At 37.6% G+C, this 20,271-nt stretch overlaps 3 protein-coding genes across 5 annotated transcripts; 2 read left to right on the forward strand and 1 right to left on the reverse strand.

Moving 5' to 3' along the window:
* Window positions 1–373: 373 nt before the first annotated feature.
* Window positions 374–5,037, reverse strand: LOC130721452 (uncharacterized). Its single transcript, XM_057572248.1, has 5 exons — window positions 4,654–5,037; window positions 3,185–4,252; window positions 2,252–2,476; window positions 1,236–1,501; window positions 374–1,127 (listed from the first exon to the last, which is right to left on the reverse strand). Exons 1-5 carry the CDS (start codon window positions 4,946–4,948, stop codon window positions 435–437), a joined length of 2,547 nt encoding a protein of 848 aa, XP_057428231.1. The 5' UTR covers window positions 4,949–5,037; the 3' UTR covers window positions 374–434.
* A 5,373-nt stretch (window positions 5,038–10,410) lies between these two features.
* Window positions 10,411–11,769, forward strand: LOC130720297 (E3 ubiquitin-protein ligase ATL6-like). Its single transcript, XM_057570925.1, has one exon. The coding sequence runs from the start codon at window positions 10,502–10,504 to the stop codon at window positions 11,588–11,590; it is 1,089 nt and encodes a 362-aa protein (XP_057426908.1). The 5' UTR covers window positions 10,411–10,501; the 3' UTR covers window positions 11,591–11,769.
* Window positions 11,770–16,079: 4,310 nt separating this feature from the next.
* On the forward strand, window positions 16,080–20,246 carry LOC130721110 (DNA excision repair protein ERCC-1). Of its 3 annotated transcripts, XR_009013342.1 has the most exons (10): window positions 16,081–16,359; window positions 16,436–16,562; window positions 16,643–16,746; window positions 17,325–17,424; window positions 17,572–17,648; window positions 18,366–18,465; window positions 18,632–18,703; window positions 18,800–18,868; window positions 19,001–19,869; window positions 20,028–20,246. XR_009013342.1 is itself a non-coding variant. In XM_057571846.1 (9 exons), exons 1-9 carry the CDS (start codon window positions 16,136–16,138, stop codon window positions 19,322–19,324), a joined length of 1,188 nt encoding a protein of 395 aa, XP_057427829.1. In that variant the 5' UTR covers window positions 16,080–16,135; the 3' UTR covers window positions 19,325–20,246. The 3 variants fall into 3 exon arrangements, 2 of the variants coding, with proteins under 2 accessions (XP_057427829.1, XP_057427828.1); XM_057571846.1 differs by having other exon boundaries at window positions 16,080–16,359; window positions 16,445–16,562; window positions 19,001–20,246; XM_057571845.1 differs by having other exon boundaries at window positions 19,001–20,246.
* The last annotated feature ends 25 nt before the right edge of the window (window positions 20,247–20,271 follow it).

The raw sequence follows: 20,271 nt of genomic DNA on the forward strand, positions 1-20,271 counted from the left end.
TACTCCCTCCGGTCCTATTTATAAGCATGAAAGAGAAGAAAAATCTTGGTCTTTTTTATAAGAACCAAATGAAAGTTTGAGCTATATTAATTAATTTTTTCCAATGATGCCCTTATTAATTCTAACTTGTAAAATGTGTCTCATTAATTATTCTCTCTCTTTTCCACTTTCCAACACTAATAACAAAGGGTAATTTTGGAATTTCATTTTAATTTAAGACAAATTTAATGCATTTTATCTAGTTTAACTACATTTCTTAAAATATGTGAATTTTTTTTTTGTTGCTTATAAATAAGACCGGAGGGAGTAGTAAATACTAAATAGTAAGACATTATTATAGGGTGTGTTTGATTCAAAGGAAGGAAATGAAGTATTTTAATAGAGGGGAAGGGAGGGAGAGGTACAGTTTTTTTTTGAAAAGAACCTGCTATCAATTAAATAGGGGGCATAGAAGCCAAAAGGTCTGCGGTTACAAAAACATCGACTTCAGGTGGTACCTCCTCAATCCACACCAAACCGGCGTATGAGGCGGCATTCCTGGCCAAAAAGTCTGCGACAACATTGCCTGAACGGCGAACAAAAACAACAGACACCAAATCTAAAGAACGACACAACTGAAAGCAATCACTAAAAATAGTAGCTAAATAGTTCCTCCCGTCCGGAGGCTTCTTCCACATCTGAAAGAGAGTGAGACAATCTGTCTCAAAGCAAACCCGTCTGAAACCAAAGTTAATAGCCAATCCAATCGCCCACCGGAAAGCTAGGGCCTCAGCCTCCACCACTGTAGAGGGCCGCTCCACAACCTCCGCTGCAGCAGCAAGTACCAAACCGTCATGATTCCTGGCCACCATCCCCATGCCAGAAACCGCATCTGCTTTCCAAGATCCATCAAAATTAACCTTGAAGAATCCACGCGGTGGTCTCCTCCAAATCGCGTCACGCACCGGACCATGAGGATCACGAACCTCAATCGAAGCATCCACCTGCGACATCGAAGCTGCCCTCTGGATTGCAGCCTCACACCGGAAGGGAACCTCCTGGAAGACAAGCTTGTTACGAGCCTCCCATAACGCATAGGATGTCGTTTGCCAGCTCGCCACAGCATCACTATCAACATCCTCCAAGAACTGCAATAGAAAATCTGTAACAGTGGAAAAATTATCCAAACGCAAAGCAAGCGGGTGAGCAAACCAAAAACATTTAGAAACTGGACAGTGCAACCAAAGATGGCTTACAGTTTCCGACTCATGGCCACATAGAGGGCAAGATGGATCAATGTTCACACCTTTCCGCCATAGAGAATCACGGACCGGAAGGAGTGAACAACAAATACGCCAAGCTAGATCTTTGCACCTCGGAAGGGCTGGTGTCTTCCAAAAAATTTGCCAAAGCTTTGCAGGCAAGGGAGACATCGCAATGGAAGCCGACGTGTTCGTCTGCGCCTCATGGTTTCTAATAAAAGAGTAACCCAGCTTAGAAGAATATGTACCATCAAGAGCACCTGGCCAAAAGAGAGAGTCATTCACACCTCCATGCATGGACAATGGAAGGGACAGAATCTGCAAAGCAGTGTTAGGACAAAAAACATGTTCAACAAGTTCCCTATTCCATTCTTTCCCTGAGTTTAACAACAGGTCAGAAACAAAATTAATATTCAAATCCAACAAGAGCTCCTCACTATAAATAATAGGAGTCCCATGTGGTAACCAATTGTCACGTCGGACATCAACCATTTGGCCATTGCCAATTTTCCACCGAGCGCCAGTTTCAAAAATCCACTTTGTACTCCATATACTCGACCAAGCATAGCTCGGACGCCAACCTTTCTTAGCTTTGAGAATGGACCCATGCGGGAAGTACACTCCCTTAAAAACTTGGGCAAACAGGGACTCAGGGTGGGAATAAATCCGCCACCAGTTCTTGGCTACAAGAGCCTTATTGAAAGCATGGAGATCCCTGAAGCCAAGTCCGCCATCACACTTGGAGCGACAAAGCTTACTCCAACTAGACCAATGAATACCTCTGTTGGACACATTTCCTCCCCAATAAAACCTAGAAATCATACTCTCAAGCTCTGCACAAAGACCATTAGGCAGCATAAAACAAGACATAACATATGAAGGGATGGCCTGAGCTACAGATTTAATCAGAACTTCCCTCCCTGACCTAGAAAGAGATCCCTCTTTCCACCCCTTGAGCTTTTTCCAAACACGTTCCTTAACAAACTGAAAAATCTGAGATTTTGACTTACCAAAAATAGTTGGTAATCCCAAGTATCTGTCAAAACTTTCCACTGCCTTTACTCCCAACAGCTGTTTAAGCTCATAAAGACGGTTCTGAGGCACATTTCGGCTAACTGAAAGCATTGACTTGTCCAGATTAATCATTTGTCCGGAAGCACTCTCATAGGTGGCCAAAATGGTTTTCACCACTTCCGCCTCCTGATCAGTGGCTTTAGCAAAAATGATACTGTCATCTGCAAATAGAAGGTGAGAAACAACAGGTGCATGTTTCGCAATTTTAATACCATGTAAGGAAGAAACAGATATAGACCTCTGGATAAGCGCAGAGAAGACCTCCCCACAAAGGATAAACAGATATGGGGATAAAGGGTCACCCTGACGCAAACCTCTCAAGGGTGAGAACACCGGTTGAGGGTTACCATTAAGCATAATAGAGAAATCTACTGAAGACACACAATTCATAATAAGGGTCACCCAATGTGTGGGGAAACCCATACTAGACAACACTGCCTGCAAAAAATTCCACTCAACTCTGTCGTATGCTTTTGACATATCGAGTTTGAGGGCCATCATGTCATTCCGGCCTGTTATTTTCTTCTTCATATAGTGAAAGCACTCATGTGCAATCAAAGCATTATCTGTGATCAAACGACCAGGCACAAATGCACTTTGAGAGGTGCTAATCAGATCAGGTAAGATCAGTTTCAAACGATTAGCAATAGTTTTTGTAATAATTTTAAAAAGCACGTTACATAGACTTATAGGTCTATATTGTGCCGCATGCAAAGGTTCCTTGATCTTAGGAATCAAAACCAACAGAGTTCTATTTATTGAGTTAGGAACATTTAAATCATTTAAAACGCGCAAACAGTAGTGGGAGACCTCATCCCCAATAATATACCAATATTTTTGGTAAAAGAGAGCTGGGAAACCATCCATACCTAGAGCTTTAGTGGGGTGCATCTGAAAAACTGCCTCCTCCACCTCCTCCTTCGTGAAAGGATCCCCAAGTGTAACTAAATGGCTCTGAGTCACCCTACCCGCCACCAGGGACGTCACCTCTTCAATGCCAGATGGGTTGGATGATGTAAATAGGCTCTCAAAGTACTCCCTTAGGACCTGTGAGATTTGAGCATCATCCTCTACCTCTCGACCACCACGATCCGTAATAACCTCAATGAGGTTCCGCTTCCGCCTCTGAGATGCCTTCTGATGGAAGAACCTAGTATTGCGGTGCCCATGTTTTAACCAATTTGCCCTCGATCTCTGGCTCCACCAAATCTCCTCTCTTTCAAGCAGTACATCAAGCTCTCGTTCTGCTTCTCTCATCTCACGCAAAATCCCGTCCGTCTTAGGTTTCCGCTGCAGGTTTTGGAGGCGGACCTTAAGATCAGAGATCTTTTTTGGTATGTCCCCAAACTTCTGCTTACCCCAAGAACCGAGGGCTCCACTGACTGCTTCAAATTTACCATGGAGGTCATCACCAGACCAGGTCCTACTCCAAGCTTCAGCTACCACTTCAGAACACTCATCACTGCTTTGAAGCCAAAGCTCCTCAAAACGAAAGAGCTTTGTCCTCGCCAGTTCTCTATGTCCCCTGCGAGAAGAGAAAGTCAAGACAATAGGACAATGGTCAGATTTGTAATTAATCAAGTGGCGGACTTTAGTGACTGGCCACATGCAACTCCAAGCTGAGTTGGCAAGTGCAAAATCCAACCGCTCCTCCACCGTGTTTGGCGCCTCTCGCATATTCGACCAAGTAAATCTGTAACCTGAAAAACCAACATCATGAAAGTCACACTCATTACAGGCCTGGTTAGCAACCTGTAAACGTCCCATATCAGGCACATCACCACCAAGCTTATCAGCTGGGGAAATTATATCATTAAAGTCACCAATGCAAAGCCAAGGCATAGGATGGGGAGGCTTAGCACGACGGACTAAGTCCCAAGTCCTAGCTTTAAACCTCTCCTCCGGAAAGCCATAGACCGCCATAATCTGCATCACATCTGAAGTAACAGGGTGAGTAATATTGAACAAAATATGATTGAGAGAAGCATGGATTACTCCAATTTGAACCTCCTCCCGCCAAAGAAGTCCCAGGCCTCCTGACCTGGACTTTCCACCACCTGCACAAGACACAGGAAAAATACCAGACAAACCGCCCATCCCGCGGTGGTGAAGCAACTCAGATGAACTCAACTTGGTTTCCATTATGAAAACCACATCGGGAGCTTCAGAATGGATGAGCCCTTGCAGGGCTCGCACTGTCGGTCGGTTCTCAAGCCCCTGACAGTTCCAAGATATGATCCTCATTGAGGTGGGCGGGACTGCTCAGCAGTCACCGCCGATCCCAATCCAGATTCAGAGTTCACCTTTTTAAAGGGGGGTGAAAAACCCGTACTATTACCTCCATTAGAAGATGAGGAGCCACTCGATCTCTTACGGCCACCATAGTCCCGCCTTGTCTCATTACCACCAATGTGGAGTTTCTGTCCATTGTTGGTTGGAATCCTTGGCCTCTTGATATATTGCTGCTTTACACGACCACGTCCCTCCGTCCCACTCGCACTTTTCCTACCCGTGGGTGTGCCTGAAGCTGGAAGGGAGGGCTGTTGTGGCTCCTTTGGCAACGGTGGCTGCGGGTTTGGAGCAGAGTCATCAGCCCGTTGCACCTCATCCTCTTTAGACCCATTATCTCCCATGGTCACCTCTCCTTCTTCACGTGTTGGATCCTGCTGACTATCATCATCTTCATCACCTTGATAAGGCTCAAAAGCATCCCGAGAAATAGTTAACCGTATAAAAGCGAATCACAAGAATGTTTATGTGGCTATGCGATCTCATAATATCGACCACTCCCATTTATGGTTATAAACCCCGAGATTTACTGTAGAACCATAAGTACATACTACTTTTTTGTGTTTTGTTAAATTACAATTTGTAATAAATAGGGGTGCTTTGTTTGGTTAAGAGGAAGGGATGGGTGGGGAAAATAGAAGAAATAACTTATTTCTTGTTTAGCTCAAGAGGTGGATTTTTAAACATATATGTTTATTAAGAAGGAGCAGAACTTTACTTACCAAGTCAAACAAAATCCTCAAGGGAAAACAACAATAGTGGTACACTTAATTAAGCAAAACTACAGGACGCTCATAAAGTGTCTTGCGCGTTACAACCTTGCTTAGAAACAATGCTAGCAATTGGTTCAACTCATTGAATATATGAACAATGTCAATACAATCCACATGATGCCTATAAAAATCAATCAAATTCAAAATATTTTAGAGTTTCCAAGGCCTATTTCAATAATTCTTAACTCATGCCCACGGCTAAAAAGGAATCAGGTTCAATATGTTTGATACCAAACTCATGGTAGAATAATAGAGCATGATAAATGGCCTGAATTTCAGCTTCGAACGCTCAAGCTCTCCCAATTAACTTTGAGAAACAGTCAATAATCTCTCGTTTGTAATATCTCCAAACGCTCCCAATTCCACTTGCTCCAGTTTGCCCAAGGAAGCTCCACCTATGTAAAATTTTAGTAAATTTTGAGTAGGGGAAACCATTCTCCTACTCTATTTTTTTACAATTTGTTTTAACAACCTAATTTTAAAACATTTTTACTTGCCCTTACTTCTTTTTTTAAGAAACTAAACATACCGAATAAATTTTTATCCAACAAAATATTCCCCTCCAATCCCTCACTTTGGAGAGTATATAAAATTGAGTTAGCTAAGTAGGGTTTTGGCACCCCTGTTCCCCTTCTATCTCTCCTCATAATAATAAACCAAACAAGTTAAAAATATCATCTCTATTTTCCACCAACTAATTAACAAACACAAACATATTTTCAACTTTTTAATTATTATGATCATCATTTTATTAAAATTATTATTTAGCTATATGACCTTTATTTCTTAGGTAATTTTTTCTATGAAACTACTACTTATTAAATTATTAAAACCCTAGCATCTATTTTTTTATCAGCAAAAGCAAAATTGATTAAAAAGCAAGCACAAGGAGTGCTTGAACCTGTTTACACAGTCTAAATTAAAAGCTAAGCGAAAGAAAACAGATCAAAACTAAAAGATGCAAAAGATAAGCATAGAGCAAACAGAGCTCCAGATCACAAAACAGATACAAGTCCTGCCCCTTGTTCTAAATGTCCCATATCAGAACTTCTAGGAAACCCCTTGGATTGATAAACATTGACAAGGATTTGATAAAACCCTAGCATCTATAACATGAGCTAATAACATGCTGAAAATATAAATTAACTAGAATAATAAGACTGAAATTAAAGGTAATAGATATATGTGTCCCTAATGAACATAAGCCCGCCAAATAAAAGTGAGATTTCTATTAATTAAATAAGGAACCAAAAAAAAAAAAGAATTTATTGGAGGCGGTGACCCAATTAGCCTTCTACCAGATTATTCTCCCAAATGAAGTGCAGTACTGAACGGAGGATTTCTTGCTTAATTTTCTAGAGGTGGGTCTAGCCAAAACGAAATTACTTGGTGGTGGGCTTCTATTTGTTGATTTTTATAATACAAACATAATTCCATATTAATATTATAGTCAACACCACATATATTATTTGTTTAATTACTGGTCTACATGATAAAAATGGAGTTTAAATTTCTGATATCATATAAATTACTAAAACTCTTACTATATTAATTCATTCCTAATAGACTAATAGCGTGAGATAATTAATTTGATGCATTTCAAGTTCTCAATGACCACAAGAATCATGTAAAATGAGAATTTGATATTAATAAACATTGTTAAGATGACAGTGTGGCGCCATGCCAACAACTTAATAGTTTTTTTTTTTTTTTGAAATTAACAACTTAATAGTTTATATGACCTCTAGATATGGTTGCTTCTATATATAGTCTAGAAGGAAAGGCTGAAAATGGGGAAATAAAATTGGGTCATAGTCAAAGGTATACCTTTTCAGCGCAGTTATATCATCATTATCTTCTATGAATGATCCAGGACTCAAGAGGTTTAAATTTGAATTCCAATTAGAAGGTTCAATACAGGTCATAAGTCAATAGGACATTCTTTATGCTATCAACAAAATGGAGATATAAATCCAATGAGATTAATTTCCAATACGTTTAACAACTTGTTTGACCATTCACTATGTTAATAGAGGTAGAAATATCCATCGGTGTTCACTGTCCACAACCTTTGGATATATTAAAATTGAGTGAAAAGATCAATTTATGCACCCCCTATATGTATAAAAGAAAAAGTTTGTACATTGAAAAATTAATTTTGGATCATTTATGCATAAGACGGCTAGGTTACAAGACCATAAGTTTTGGGCTTAAACTGTCACCACTGTTCTCTAAATGTCGTGAAAACACATATTATTTTACATGGATCAGAATCTCAGTAAACCCATTATTGTTTAGGCTACCTAGTAACAACATTTGGTGATGACGTTTTACATTGAGACAAAGTCTTTAATGGTGTGGTAGAAAGTCTTTAGAAGTATACGAGTTAGAATATTTTTATACCAATTTTCAATGCTGGCCAAAGAAAATTAAATTTAGTTTCAAATCGCCACGTACAGTGAAAATAACGTGGCAAAGAACAATCAGAGATAACATTTATAAATGCATTAAATGAAAAACAAAACATGGGGATATAAAAACATCCATAAGACAAGTATCCAATAATGATTAGTTAAGTACGCCCTCCGTTCCAAAATAACTAATAAATGATCCATGGTAATATTTGGGTTAAATAACTCATGATCTAGATGAACCAATCACATTCAAGATAATTAATTGAAATTTTTATATATTATTAATCAATTAATTTATGGTTAAATATGTTTGTGGTTCCTAACATATACACATAAATATAAAATGATACTTGAAACAAATATAAAAATTTTACTCTTTGGAAATTTTATTTTTGATCTAAGATAGTTCCATGTGAATTTTTTTACTTCTAGTTCAGTCCCTCAAAAATTTATTCCAACAAATTAAGTCATTCTCCCCTCATAATTATTTCAAAACCTAGAAATTCATATCTTAATCTCTAAAACTCCTCCATGTTCTTCATCTTCAAAACCCAAAACTTTCATTCATCTTCCTCCTCCTCCTTCCTCTCCCACCAAAACCATCATCACCACCCAAACCCCCACCCAGAACCATCACCACCACCCACCTGTAGTGCAAAACCCATTTCACCGACATTGCATTTCCCAAAAACACAAATATCAAAAACCAAATTTGAAATCAAGACGAAAAAGAAAAAATGGAACAAGAAAATAAAATAAAGCTGTAACATATTTTACTATCATCATCACTCACTATCAATTCACTAACCATGGTGTTTCAAGTTTCTATCATCGCAATACAACTCATCAAGATAAATAAAAATAAAAATTGAAAATTCATCTAGCTGCAGAAACCAGCACCACCATCATCACCACCATGAATTTGAGATGCAATCTCGAAATGATTTCGGTTGTGATAGTTCTGGGTGGGGGTTTGGGTGGTGATGATGGTTTTGGTGAGAGAGGAAGGAGGAGGATCGGATGAAGATGAATGAAGTTTCTGGGTTTTAAAGATGAAGAAGATGGAGGGGTTTTTGAGATGAAGATATGAATTTCTAGGTTTTGAAATAATTATGAGGGTAAGAGGACTTAATTTGTTGGAATAAATTTTTGAGGGACTGAAATAGAAGTAAAAAAATCCACATGGAACCATTTTAGATCAAAAATAAAATTTCCAAAGACTAAAATTTTTATATTTTTTTTCAGGTACCATTTTATATTTATGTATATAAGTTAGGGACCATAAACATATTTAACCTTAAGTTAATTGATTAATAAAATATAAAAATTTCAATTAATTATCTTAAATGTGATTGGTCCACTTAGATCATGGGTTATTTAACACAAATATTACAATGGGTCATTTAGACAACCCCGATACTTTAAGGTTGTTGTACAAGTATTAAGAAATAGCAATTAATGTTCTTGTTTTATTAAAATTATTGTATAACTTCTTATTATACCATTTATCTCTCTTATTAATTGTAACTTTTCAATTTTCCTATCGTCAATAAATGAAGGGTACAATTGGTAAAGTATAATTAATGCTCTCTTGAACTTTGTAAAGTAGCAGATAATTATGAACAAAATTTAGATAAAAATAGTGTCAGTTATTTAGGAACGGAGGGAGTATTAAAGAAGGTTAATTGAGGATCTGTTTAGCCAAAAAAAATTCAAGTAAATGTGCATTAAATAATTGACAGAATAAAAAAACAAAAAAATATGATGCACCGACGGTGTAAAGTTTTTTTCACACCGTCAACCAATCAGATTTTAGTAATGTGGCACGTCAATTAATGAACTTAAATAAAATGAGAGATTTTCTCACATCCTTGAAATCTGATTGGTTGATGGTGTAAAAAAACTTTACCCCGTCAACGCATAGAAATTAAACTCATAAAAAAAGTGTTAGATGTACATTGTTTTACATACACTCTTCTTCCACACAAAATATGTTACAAATTATATTTAAAACTGAATGTAAGGGAATGTAACTGAATAGAACGTAATAAAATAAGATGAAACAAAATAATAGTAATGTTTTGTGTATTGTGTTTGATAAAGATATCACAAACTAAACAGGGTCATAAGATTGGCATTGTGCATAGAGCATGTGAACACAGGAAGAAATACAAATGGTTACATAGATGTTGAAAGTCCAAATTATGAGAGACGCCTAAATGAAACAATGTCATTATCACTCTACCTCCACCACCCACCATCACCACAATCGTCATCACCACTAACACCATTGTCAATCAACCGCCACCACTCATCACCACCACCGTCACTACCGGCGTCACACCGTCACCGCCACCCTTCACCACCGCTACCGCCCCCACACAATATTAATTAAGGTAACCATCTCAACCTAAAAAAAATTGAATGGAAGTTTCTCTTTGGTTAGCATGCATTATCTTGGTCCACGTGGTACACCGTCTCTGACCAACATTTGACATGGAAGTTAATAAGGCTGCAAGAAGTTAGATAGTGGACCCCGCCAGCAGTGACTTTGTGAGTTTGCCCCTCCTACACGACACCTTCCTTTTTCCCTTCCCTTCCCATTAATCGTGTCACACAAACAACCCCAAAGCTTTCCTTTCCATTTCATTTATAAACCTCTCTCCCTCTCACCACCACCATTATTCACTCCACTCTTCAAATTCACAAAATGAACAACCACCACAATGGAGCCACCACCACCACCCTTTGCTTCTTCCTCCTCCTTGTTCTCATCTCCCCCCTCACCAAAGCACAATCAACAAACAACAACGAAAATGATCCCTACTACAACCGTGTGAGTCCTTCCCTGGCGATCATAATCGTCATCCTTATCGCAGCTCTCTTCCTCATGGGCTTCTTCTCTATCTACATCCGACACTGCTCCGACTCCCCCTCAGCCAGCATCCGCAACCTCACCGGCGCTGCCGGCCGTTCCCGCCGCGGCGCGCGCGGCCTCGACCCTGCCGTCATCGAAACATTCCCCACCCTGGAATACTCCGCGGTGAAGGATCACAAAATCGGAAAAGGCGCGCTAGAGTGCGCGGTTTGCCTCAACGAATTCGAGGACACCGAAACGCTGCGTTTGATCCCCAAGTGCGACCATGTCTTCCACCCGGAGTGCATCGACGAGTGGTTATCCTCCCACTCCACCTGCCCTGTCTGCAGAGCTAATCTCACTCCTCAGCCCGGCGATTCAGTGCGCGGAGTTCCGGTTCTCGCCGCCGGCGAACCGGAAGACGTCGAGGCACAAAACGACGCTGTTCCGGATCAGCAGCAACAAACTGCAGCAGATGCTACGGCTGAACCGGATGTGAATTGCTTGAACCAGACGCTGAGCCGGAACAGAACCAAAGGATCACGGTCTGGCCGGTCGAGGTGGTTTCCTCGATCTCACTCGACAGGTCATTCGTTGGTTCAACCAGGTGAGGACACCGAGCGGTTCACTCTGAGGCTGCCTGTGGAGGTGAGGGAACAGTTACTGAACCAGCAATTGCATCGGGCGAGGAGCTTGATTATCTTGCCTAGAGAAACTAGCTCACGGCGGGGATATCGAACCGGTGGCGGGGAGGGGAGTAGCAGGGGGAAGTCTTCTAGGCGGTTGGACCGGGGTTTTAAATCAGACCGGTGGGTTTTCACCATGGCGCCGCCGTTCCTAGTTAGAGCGTCGTCAATTAGGTCCCCGAGGGTGGGTAATAGCGCCGGTGAAGGAACATCCGCTTCTACGCCGCCGCCACCGGTGGCGCGCCTTCCAGTTTAACCAGTCCTGCCTACCAACCCAATCTACGTCGTCATTGTATTGATTTTATTTCAGTCCGCGATTTTGGTTTCATTCTAAGATTGTTACGATGTGTATAATGAAGCACATTAGTATTAGTAATATAGTAAATTCTTAATCATGATAAAATGATAATCTCATAATAATCATGATTTAAACTACTATACTTTTATTTAATATTTAATTAGTATTTTTTTGCTAACACAAAAATATTTTCACTTTTTAAATTTTTATATATTAGGACATTGAATAATTTTTGTTTATTATAATACAAATATCATAAAATTTAATTAAAAGGGATAAACAAAGGAACACATCATTAATATATGTCTAATAAGAAAAGGTAAGATTCAATTTAAAGGATTACATACATGGTCCAACTTTTATTTTATTTTTTGAAATAACATACATGGTCAAACTTAATATGGAGTATTGGTTGTCACCAGTTTTGCATGCACAATGATTTGGAAAAGAGTAGCCCGGGAATGGGCATGGAAACTTCTCTTTAAATTTGACTTGACCTCCCAATGCACTTGAATTTAGCTAGAAATTCCCTCATATTCAATTGCATATATCAAATTGTAATTCTGCGCTCCCTAATTTAATGATTCAACGGTTTCTTTTGGTGATGGTGGAAAATTTTAGGGAAAACCCCAATTTATTTGACCATTTACAAATTAAACTTAAATAAAATACATTAGGAAAATATTAGATCTACATATGGGGAAAGTAAACACTTTTGTAATCTATAACCGTCATAAATTGTCACTATCTATAAAGTTAAAAAAGCAAAGAAAATGAGATTGCGATGGTTTAAAACTTACGAACATATATTTATTTTTAAAATTTCATGGCAGGTCTCATCGAAGTATGAAATCACTCCACTTATCACTTTTTTTATATTACAGATTGCAGTGGCTTCTTCTAATAAATAACGCGACCATTAGAGATCATAGTACAGATGATAAATAAGTGAATGAAAAAAACAAATAAGAGGCACAGGCACATATTTTAGACTATCTTTGAATCTTCATTAACAAATTAATATGTGAATATATATCATATCTTGACCTATACTTCAAGACTTAAAATTGATGAAACTTTTTTTATCAATTAAGATGGAATGAGCGCAAAATCTTTTTTATCAATTGAGATGAAAGTTTCATTCATGTATTGCACACTTAGCTACTATTTCTTTAAATATTTAAAAAGAAAATACAATGATTGTTCTCTCATCATACAAAGACAACGTTGCATGTCACGAGTTCAAATGTTGCGATAGATATTTCTTGGAAGAAAAATGCAATTGTTTCACAAATGGATGATCAAACCCATCAAAAATTGAAAAATAAAAGACATGTTACATGCGTAGGGAGACTGATGTTCTTCAGAAAGGAAATGCAAAATGTTGATCATGCAAAATTGTTAAAGGGTTTTATAGCTCAATAAATGTCTTGACTTCTTTCATTTTTTGTTTGTTTTTTTCTTTCTCTTGTACATGTAATAGTCATGCATGATGTCATAGAATCGTACATCTGCCATAAACTAAGAATAATTTCTCACAAATATATATACGCGGAAGCAAACATGCTGAGAGATCGTGTCTATGTTTGTTCTAAGCTTTTTATATTGCTAGCTAGATGTCCCCTTTTTCAGGTGGGGCGAAGTTGGCTTTGCTTGTTGATAAAAAGATGAAAGAGAATCAGGTGCTTTGAGCAATAGTGCTAGCTATTGCGAAAGTCACAAGGAAGGAGCTAGTTCGGTGGTGTTTCTCTTTGCAAAAAGCTTCATTCTAATTCGCCACATCTCACAGTATTCACCATCATTCACTTCCTGCAACTACAGCCACCATTTTCTTATCTTACGTATTATAAAAATATAATATAAAATTATTAATTGGACTTTTACTTAATAACTTAAATTTTTGGGATAAATTATTCCTAACAATTTGTTTCAAGTTGTGACGTAGTTCAAATTATATACTTTTCTTTATATTTGAATACATATATATATAATTTTATGTAGTCTTATTATTATTTAAATAGTTTATAATATAAATATTTCAAATTACTAACCGCTATCACAATTTATTTAATTTAAAATAAAATTATTTGAAATTTTAAATTAATTCTTAGATTTAATGAAAAATATCACAAATAGTTAAATAAATCGCACCCTCTAAAGATCGATCCCTAGACCTCCTCCTCCCAACTCATAGTTCATTAACTCTTACCACTTGAGCTATTATTCAGAGACGAAACATTTTGAATTAAAATAATTTTTTTTTGACAATATAATGAAGTTTTTTGGCCTTTGACCCCAAAAAAGTTAAATATAAAAAACAAAGAAATATTTTGGTCTCACGTACCTACCCCAAAGTGGCTAAACATTCAACAATTGTGGTTACATGTTCTCTAACCACTAAGCTGCCAATTGAGACAGAGGAAAAATGAACTCAAAAGCCATGGTAGATAGTGAGGGGAGACCAACTCTGTTTTTAAGTTCTAACAGAACCAAACATTGGTCATGAGCAATGTATATTATCTTTTACACATTCTTAAGTTCTTACACAGTTTTTACAACATATATATATTCATTATATGATAGGTTGAAATTTATGTAAAATGGAGAGAGTGATTTAATATAATATATCCACATAGATTTCAATATTAACAGGAGAAAATGTAATGTAAATAGTGTGTTAGAGAGTAAGTTTTATCTTAAATTATTGATTGCAGCCACAACCAACCAATTAATTTGCTCTGCATCCATTTCAAAAAAAAAATTGCTCTGCATGACTGCATCCATAGCGATAATGCGAACATCTGGATGAAACTTTGATTTATGATCTTTTCTAGCAGACGTTTGCTCTTGCATCAAAAAAGGAACCAACCATTTCCATCAATGCATAAGCTTTTTTTTTCTTTGACGAAGTAGCTAGTTTAGGAAATTGTGATAGCCTTTGCAAGTTGCAAATATTGCAAACAAATTACTCTTCTCTATCACTATACGAACACCTTGTTAGTATTTTCCATCTCTGGGATCCAATGCTTCTTCACCGGGCCCGCCCGATCCCATTCCAATGCCTAGCCCGAAAGCATTGAATCACCATCAAATGCATAAGCTGGTCTCACATACGCTTTTGTTTAATTTTAAGTTTATATATAATACAACGTAAAATTAATTATAACTAAAAAATTGCAACTTATATCTTAAATTCAGTAATAAAGAAAACAATGCCCCCAACCACCATGTGATATTCCACACTCAATACATGCAAGATACCTATTGGCTATATATAATCCTAAATTTACCCTTGTGTTGGAGTACATAAGGAATTTAGAATCCTCTGCCATGGGTTCCACTACCATGTTCAAAGTGAAAGAAAACTAAGCTAGGTTCTTCTCATCTTTTTTAATTGTTGAATAAATATAACACCAGTCCCCACAGGAGATACTTCAGCTACTGGGGAATGACAAGCAGTGGTGGTTGTAGTGTTTTGCAAGTTAGATACTTAGCTTTCTTTTCCCTTTTACTTCTTTAGAGAAAAGCATCCACCATCCACCATCCACCATGACCCCAGAAAGAATCACAAGAAGCGCAACATAACCACCACACAGTAGGTTGCACGGATACGGATATGGGTATGGTACTAGTACCGGGTGCGAGTACGGGGTACGACAATTTTATAAAATTCTGGGTTCGGGTACGGTAGTATATATGTGTATTTTTTTAATATATATATGTTATATATAAAAATTGAAATATATATAAAATATAGATAAAAGCATAAAGTAAAATAAGATATCATAAATTGATCCCAAAAAAAAAGTTTAAAGATAAATTATAACAAGTCCTTAAGCAGAATATGGAGTGAAACATTTTAACATTGAAGATATTCAAGATTACCACTAATGTGTATTAAGATAGGATTCCATTCTGAAACTGAAGTTATAACCCAAAAGAATACAAAAACACTTATGAAGTACCCAAAGAGTACCAAAAATGTACTCAGGAAGTACCCATAATTTTTTTGTTGGAAATCACCTTGGGTACGTATGTGGAACGTACCCAGGTGTACCCATCGCGTTCACCATTTTTGAAGTACCCGTGCTTCCTACCACACACAAAAAACTAATGCATAAGTCAAATCTTATCCAAGCACAATCCAATACCCACAAATTTAAATATATTTAACCATGTTTCTTCAACACTTGGCACCTTAAGCAAATGGTTGAAGGTTCAATTCTTAACTCTTGAGAATGAATTTTTTTTATTGGTAAGTCTTCTACCGCCACATGAGTAGCGCAACAATGAATTAGTCTCACGTCCATCGATCTAATTGGAAAAAAAATAGATATATTTTTTTGGTCAAATAGCTAAACTTCCAAAAATTACCCAGCCCATGATCTCGAGATGGGCTCATGAAGGTCCAAACAAGCCCATTTCTCAATTGTATCGCAATTCGCAAGAAATCAACACTGCAACAAAGTGGTTCGTTCGCGCGAATTGAAGGTGCAGAAGGAGATGGAGGAAGAAGAGCAAAACAACGATACGAACACGAAGAAGAAGAGTAGCTCCGTCGTGATAAGAATCCCTTCGTATCAAGAAGTGGTTGAAAGTTCTCAGGCGAGATCAACGCCACCGTCGCTGTTCGTTCCCTCCCAAACCTTCTCTCAAGCCTTCGCGTTCATCAAATCCTCCGAGTTCTACTCTGCTCCTACTCCTCCTCCTTCTTCTTCACTCCCAAGGTTCCATTGCTGCTTCTAATTTCAATTCAATTTACTTCAATCGTAGTCATTATTAATTAATTTTGATTTTGATTAGGGAAACCAGTCAACCAAACCCTCCATCTTCGTCTTCATCTTCAGCATCAACGACATCATCATCTGCTACTACTACTACTACTCAGTCCGGTCAAACTCGCAATGCAATTCTTGTCAGCCACAGACAGGTGAGTGAGGGGAATTTTAAATTTGTGAAGGTTTTGATGATGATGATGATGTTATTGTTGTTTGATTTTGTGTTTTTCAGAAGGGAAACCCATTGCTCAAACATATTAGGAATGTTAAATGGACATTTGCTGATGTTGTTTGTGATTACTTGCTTGGTCAAAGCTCATGTGCTATCTATATCAGGTTATTTGAATTTTCTGTTCTTTTTTTGTTGTTGGTTGAATTTGTTTGTTTTGCTGCTTGTAGTATTGTGGGTTTTTATTGTTGTTGCAATAGTTAATGTTAAGACTAATAAACACTTGAAAAGAGGAGTGCTGTTACTTGCTAGGTTCTTCTGATAGATAACTTGTCGAAACGAAATGCTTTTAATTATTTATGCGAGTTGCGTTAGTTAAATGTGCTTGGCAAAAATATATGACCACGTGAGTTTTCGTATCGAATTGCCTAAAAACTGTGGATTTTGTGGTGATTTCTCTGCCAGTATCACGGGATGGGGTATATATGTGTCGAACAATTATTTGTAATCTGTCATAGTTCGGAAAAAAAAAATCATACCACGTGGGCACTACTAAGTGAATCAACTGTTTACATCGGACATTCTTGTTTATTATCATGCTTACAGAACTTATTGTTTTCTAAATTGTCTCCTGTGTGTGATTAGTTGGATACCAATTACCAAGAAGTTGTTATTTTTCCGCTAGATGGGTTTGTTATAGTTATATTTATGCATCAACTTGACTTAAGTGGATGGTTTGATGCAGTCTTCGGTATCATCTGCTGCATCCTGACTACTTGTATTATAGAATAAGGGAGTTGCAGAAGAATTTCAAGCTTCGTGTAGTTTTATGCCATGTTGATGTGGTCAGGCAATCTGTTATACTTATTCAAACCTCTGTAGCATCTACTTTAGTTTGTTTTCCAATGATATAATATAATTATAGCTATTGCTATTCTATTATTGACATGAAGTATGTGACATTTTCTTTGTTTTTTTACTATTGATTGCAGGAGGATGTAGTGAAGCCTCTACTTGAAGTTACAAAAACAGCTTTGCTTCATGACTGTACCCTTTTATGTGGATGGAGGTGCAATTGGCTCTCCTTTTAACTGTTTTTGAAGTGTGCATACTGAATATATCATTTCTTTATTCACTCTTATGAGCCTGAGACTGAGAGTGCTGCTATCTACCATATTCTGATGAACTTTATAATAAATTCCAATTATAAAATATCAAAATATCATATACAGCTACCAAAGCTTTCATTAAGGATGGGAGTTTGTCGTTGCAACTTGATGGATATGGTTAACATGACTAGCTATTTCTTAGCGTTTTCCCCTTTTTTTTAGGTGACTCAGTTATAGAATATACATTGTGAGATGAGAACAACCTATTATAGTTTCTTGGGGAACATTTAAATTAGCAAAATTTCTACCATTTAAAGGTGCTTGGGGCTACTGTAGCATGCATGTGAATTTGATAGTATCCTTAATGAGTTAGTAGTTTAGTTAGTTGAGTGTTTTAGTTAGTTTGAAAGAGTTAGTTAGAGTGAGAGAGAGAATGTTATAAATAGGAGAGTTAGAGAGAAATATCATCTCCGGGGATCATTTGTAATTGGGAACTTGGGAGAGAGCTGAACACTTGACCATTCAGGAGTTTTGGCCGATTTTCTTCAATAAACTGTTCTCCTTTCTTCTTTAGTGCTGGTACCTATCATAATTTAAGTATCTGCAGCAGGATCTGGCAAGATTCCTCTTACCTGTGTAATTGATTTTCTTACTGTTCCATTCTGCCATTGTTTTAGCCTAGAGGAATGTGGCCGTTATTTGGAGACCATAAAAGTCTATGAAAACAAGCCTGCAGACATTATTCAAGGGCAAATGGATACAGACTATCTATCACGTGTATGCTTATGTTTTTTATTATCTTTTTTATATATACAATAACATTATCATGGGTTTTAGTACTTTCAAAATCAAAAGATTAAATACACATTACACAGTCTAATGTTGATAAAGTTCTAAGCATGGTCATCAAACGCACTGAAGCTAGTCTTACTTTTAACTGCAGCTGACACATGCCCTTACGACGGTTCGGCATGTTAACAAGACTGATGTAGTCACCCTCGGTACCACATTTGGGGTATGTATTCTGTGTTTTAGCACACACATAGACACGTATATGTTGATTGATTTTGTTTGCAAAAGCATTTACCAAGCTGGAACCTTGTCTTTTCAGTCTCTATCTCACATTATGGGTGCATCTATGGAAGATCTTGCTCGCTGCCCTGGCATAGGAGAGCGCAAGGTATATTAACATTGGTAAAAGTGGGATAGGACAATGATTTATACTTTTTATGTTTGGGGGGGCTGTGGTTGCCTGATTTGGTACCAGAGCCCAAATGATTCGAACCAAAAAACTTATACTTCCTGATAACAGGTCAAGCGCTTGTTTGACACTTTCCATGAACCCTTCAAGCGTGTGGAGTCCAGCCGGCAAGCCGTTCCAGAGACTTCTGCCCAGAATAAGCCAGCTAGTCCTGATCCATTAATGAGAAACAATGCTGAATCTTCTTCCTTGATTAAAGACAAGGACGTAGAAGATGTTAGCAAACGTAGGAAGGAAGAGCCTGAACTGACTGTCAAATCTGCCCTTTCTGCAGCATTTGCTAAATATTCTGACAGAGTTGGAAAGAACACTTCCGAAGTAGAAGAGAAAGAAGAAGAATCATTAGTTGTCAAGGATTCAGAAGATGAATCATAAAATTACCATTAAGTTTTACAAGATAGTTTAGTTTTTTTTTTTCTTGAGCGAGATAATCTAGCGAGATTTAGAAGCTTAATTTAAAATCTCCATGCATTACTGGCATGTTACTCTGCTAGGAGTGCAAATGTGTCATGAGGGAAACAGCTCAGCTGCTGAAGAGGTTGTAATATGACATCTGGACTGCTAGGAGAAGCTTTAACCGAATGAGAAGGCAAGGAAGAGAAGAGGGGTCATAGAGTATGGATAGGAATAGAGGGAATATAGGATTAAGCGTTCAGTTGTTGAGAATAGTTGGGAGGGAGGGTTTGGACTTTGGACTCGAAATTCCCAGATTGAGAGAGATTCTCATCTTACATTCTGTCTACCTCGTCTATTCATAGTTTTGGCCCTTTGTTACTCTGATTAAACAAATTCATTTATCTTGATTCGGAGGGATGTTTGCAATGATTTTTACCATGGAAATATCCATTGACATGATCTGCAGGGATTCCTGTTGTACATCATGCTTTATGGGGAATCCCTCGCATTCAGCCAGTAATATAGTAAGTCCAAATATATCAGCATTACTCCCCTAAATTCGTCCCTATCTGTATGTTAGTATTTCTCTTTATAGAAAAAAGTGAAGTAGCTTTCAATATAGTTGTCCAATTGCACATTATGCGTTAATGCCCCTAAAGCCGAGCTCTTTGCCAATTGCCAGATAGAAGAAGCTGGACTCAATCAACCTCTTACTGGTAAGTGGAAGCTTCGTTACAGTTGGCTAAAAATGATTCTGTCTGATTTAAAGAATGTGCTGAGTTTGTTTTCATGCGGTGAGTTGGATTATTCAAGAATTTGACTGGAAATGAAACTCTCAAAATGTTTGATCTTTATTTGATCATATTACAGAAGAAATCTAATTTTGTGAAAGTTCATGTTCTTCTCAATTTTGTACCATGTGTCTC

The sequence above is a fragment of the Lotus japonicus genome, chromosome 5 (assembly GCF_012489685.1).
Source record: "Lotus japonicus ecotype B-129 chromosome 5, LjGifu_v1.2".
Taxonomy (NCBI): domain Eukaryota; kingdom Viridiplantae; phylum Streptophyta; class Magnoliopsida; order Fabales; family Fabaceae; genus Lotus; species Lotus japonicus.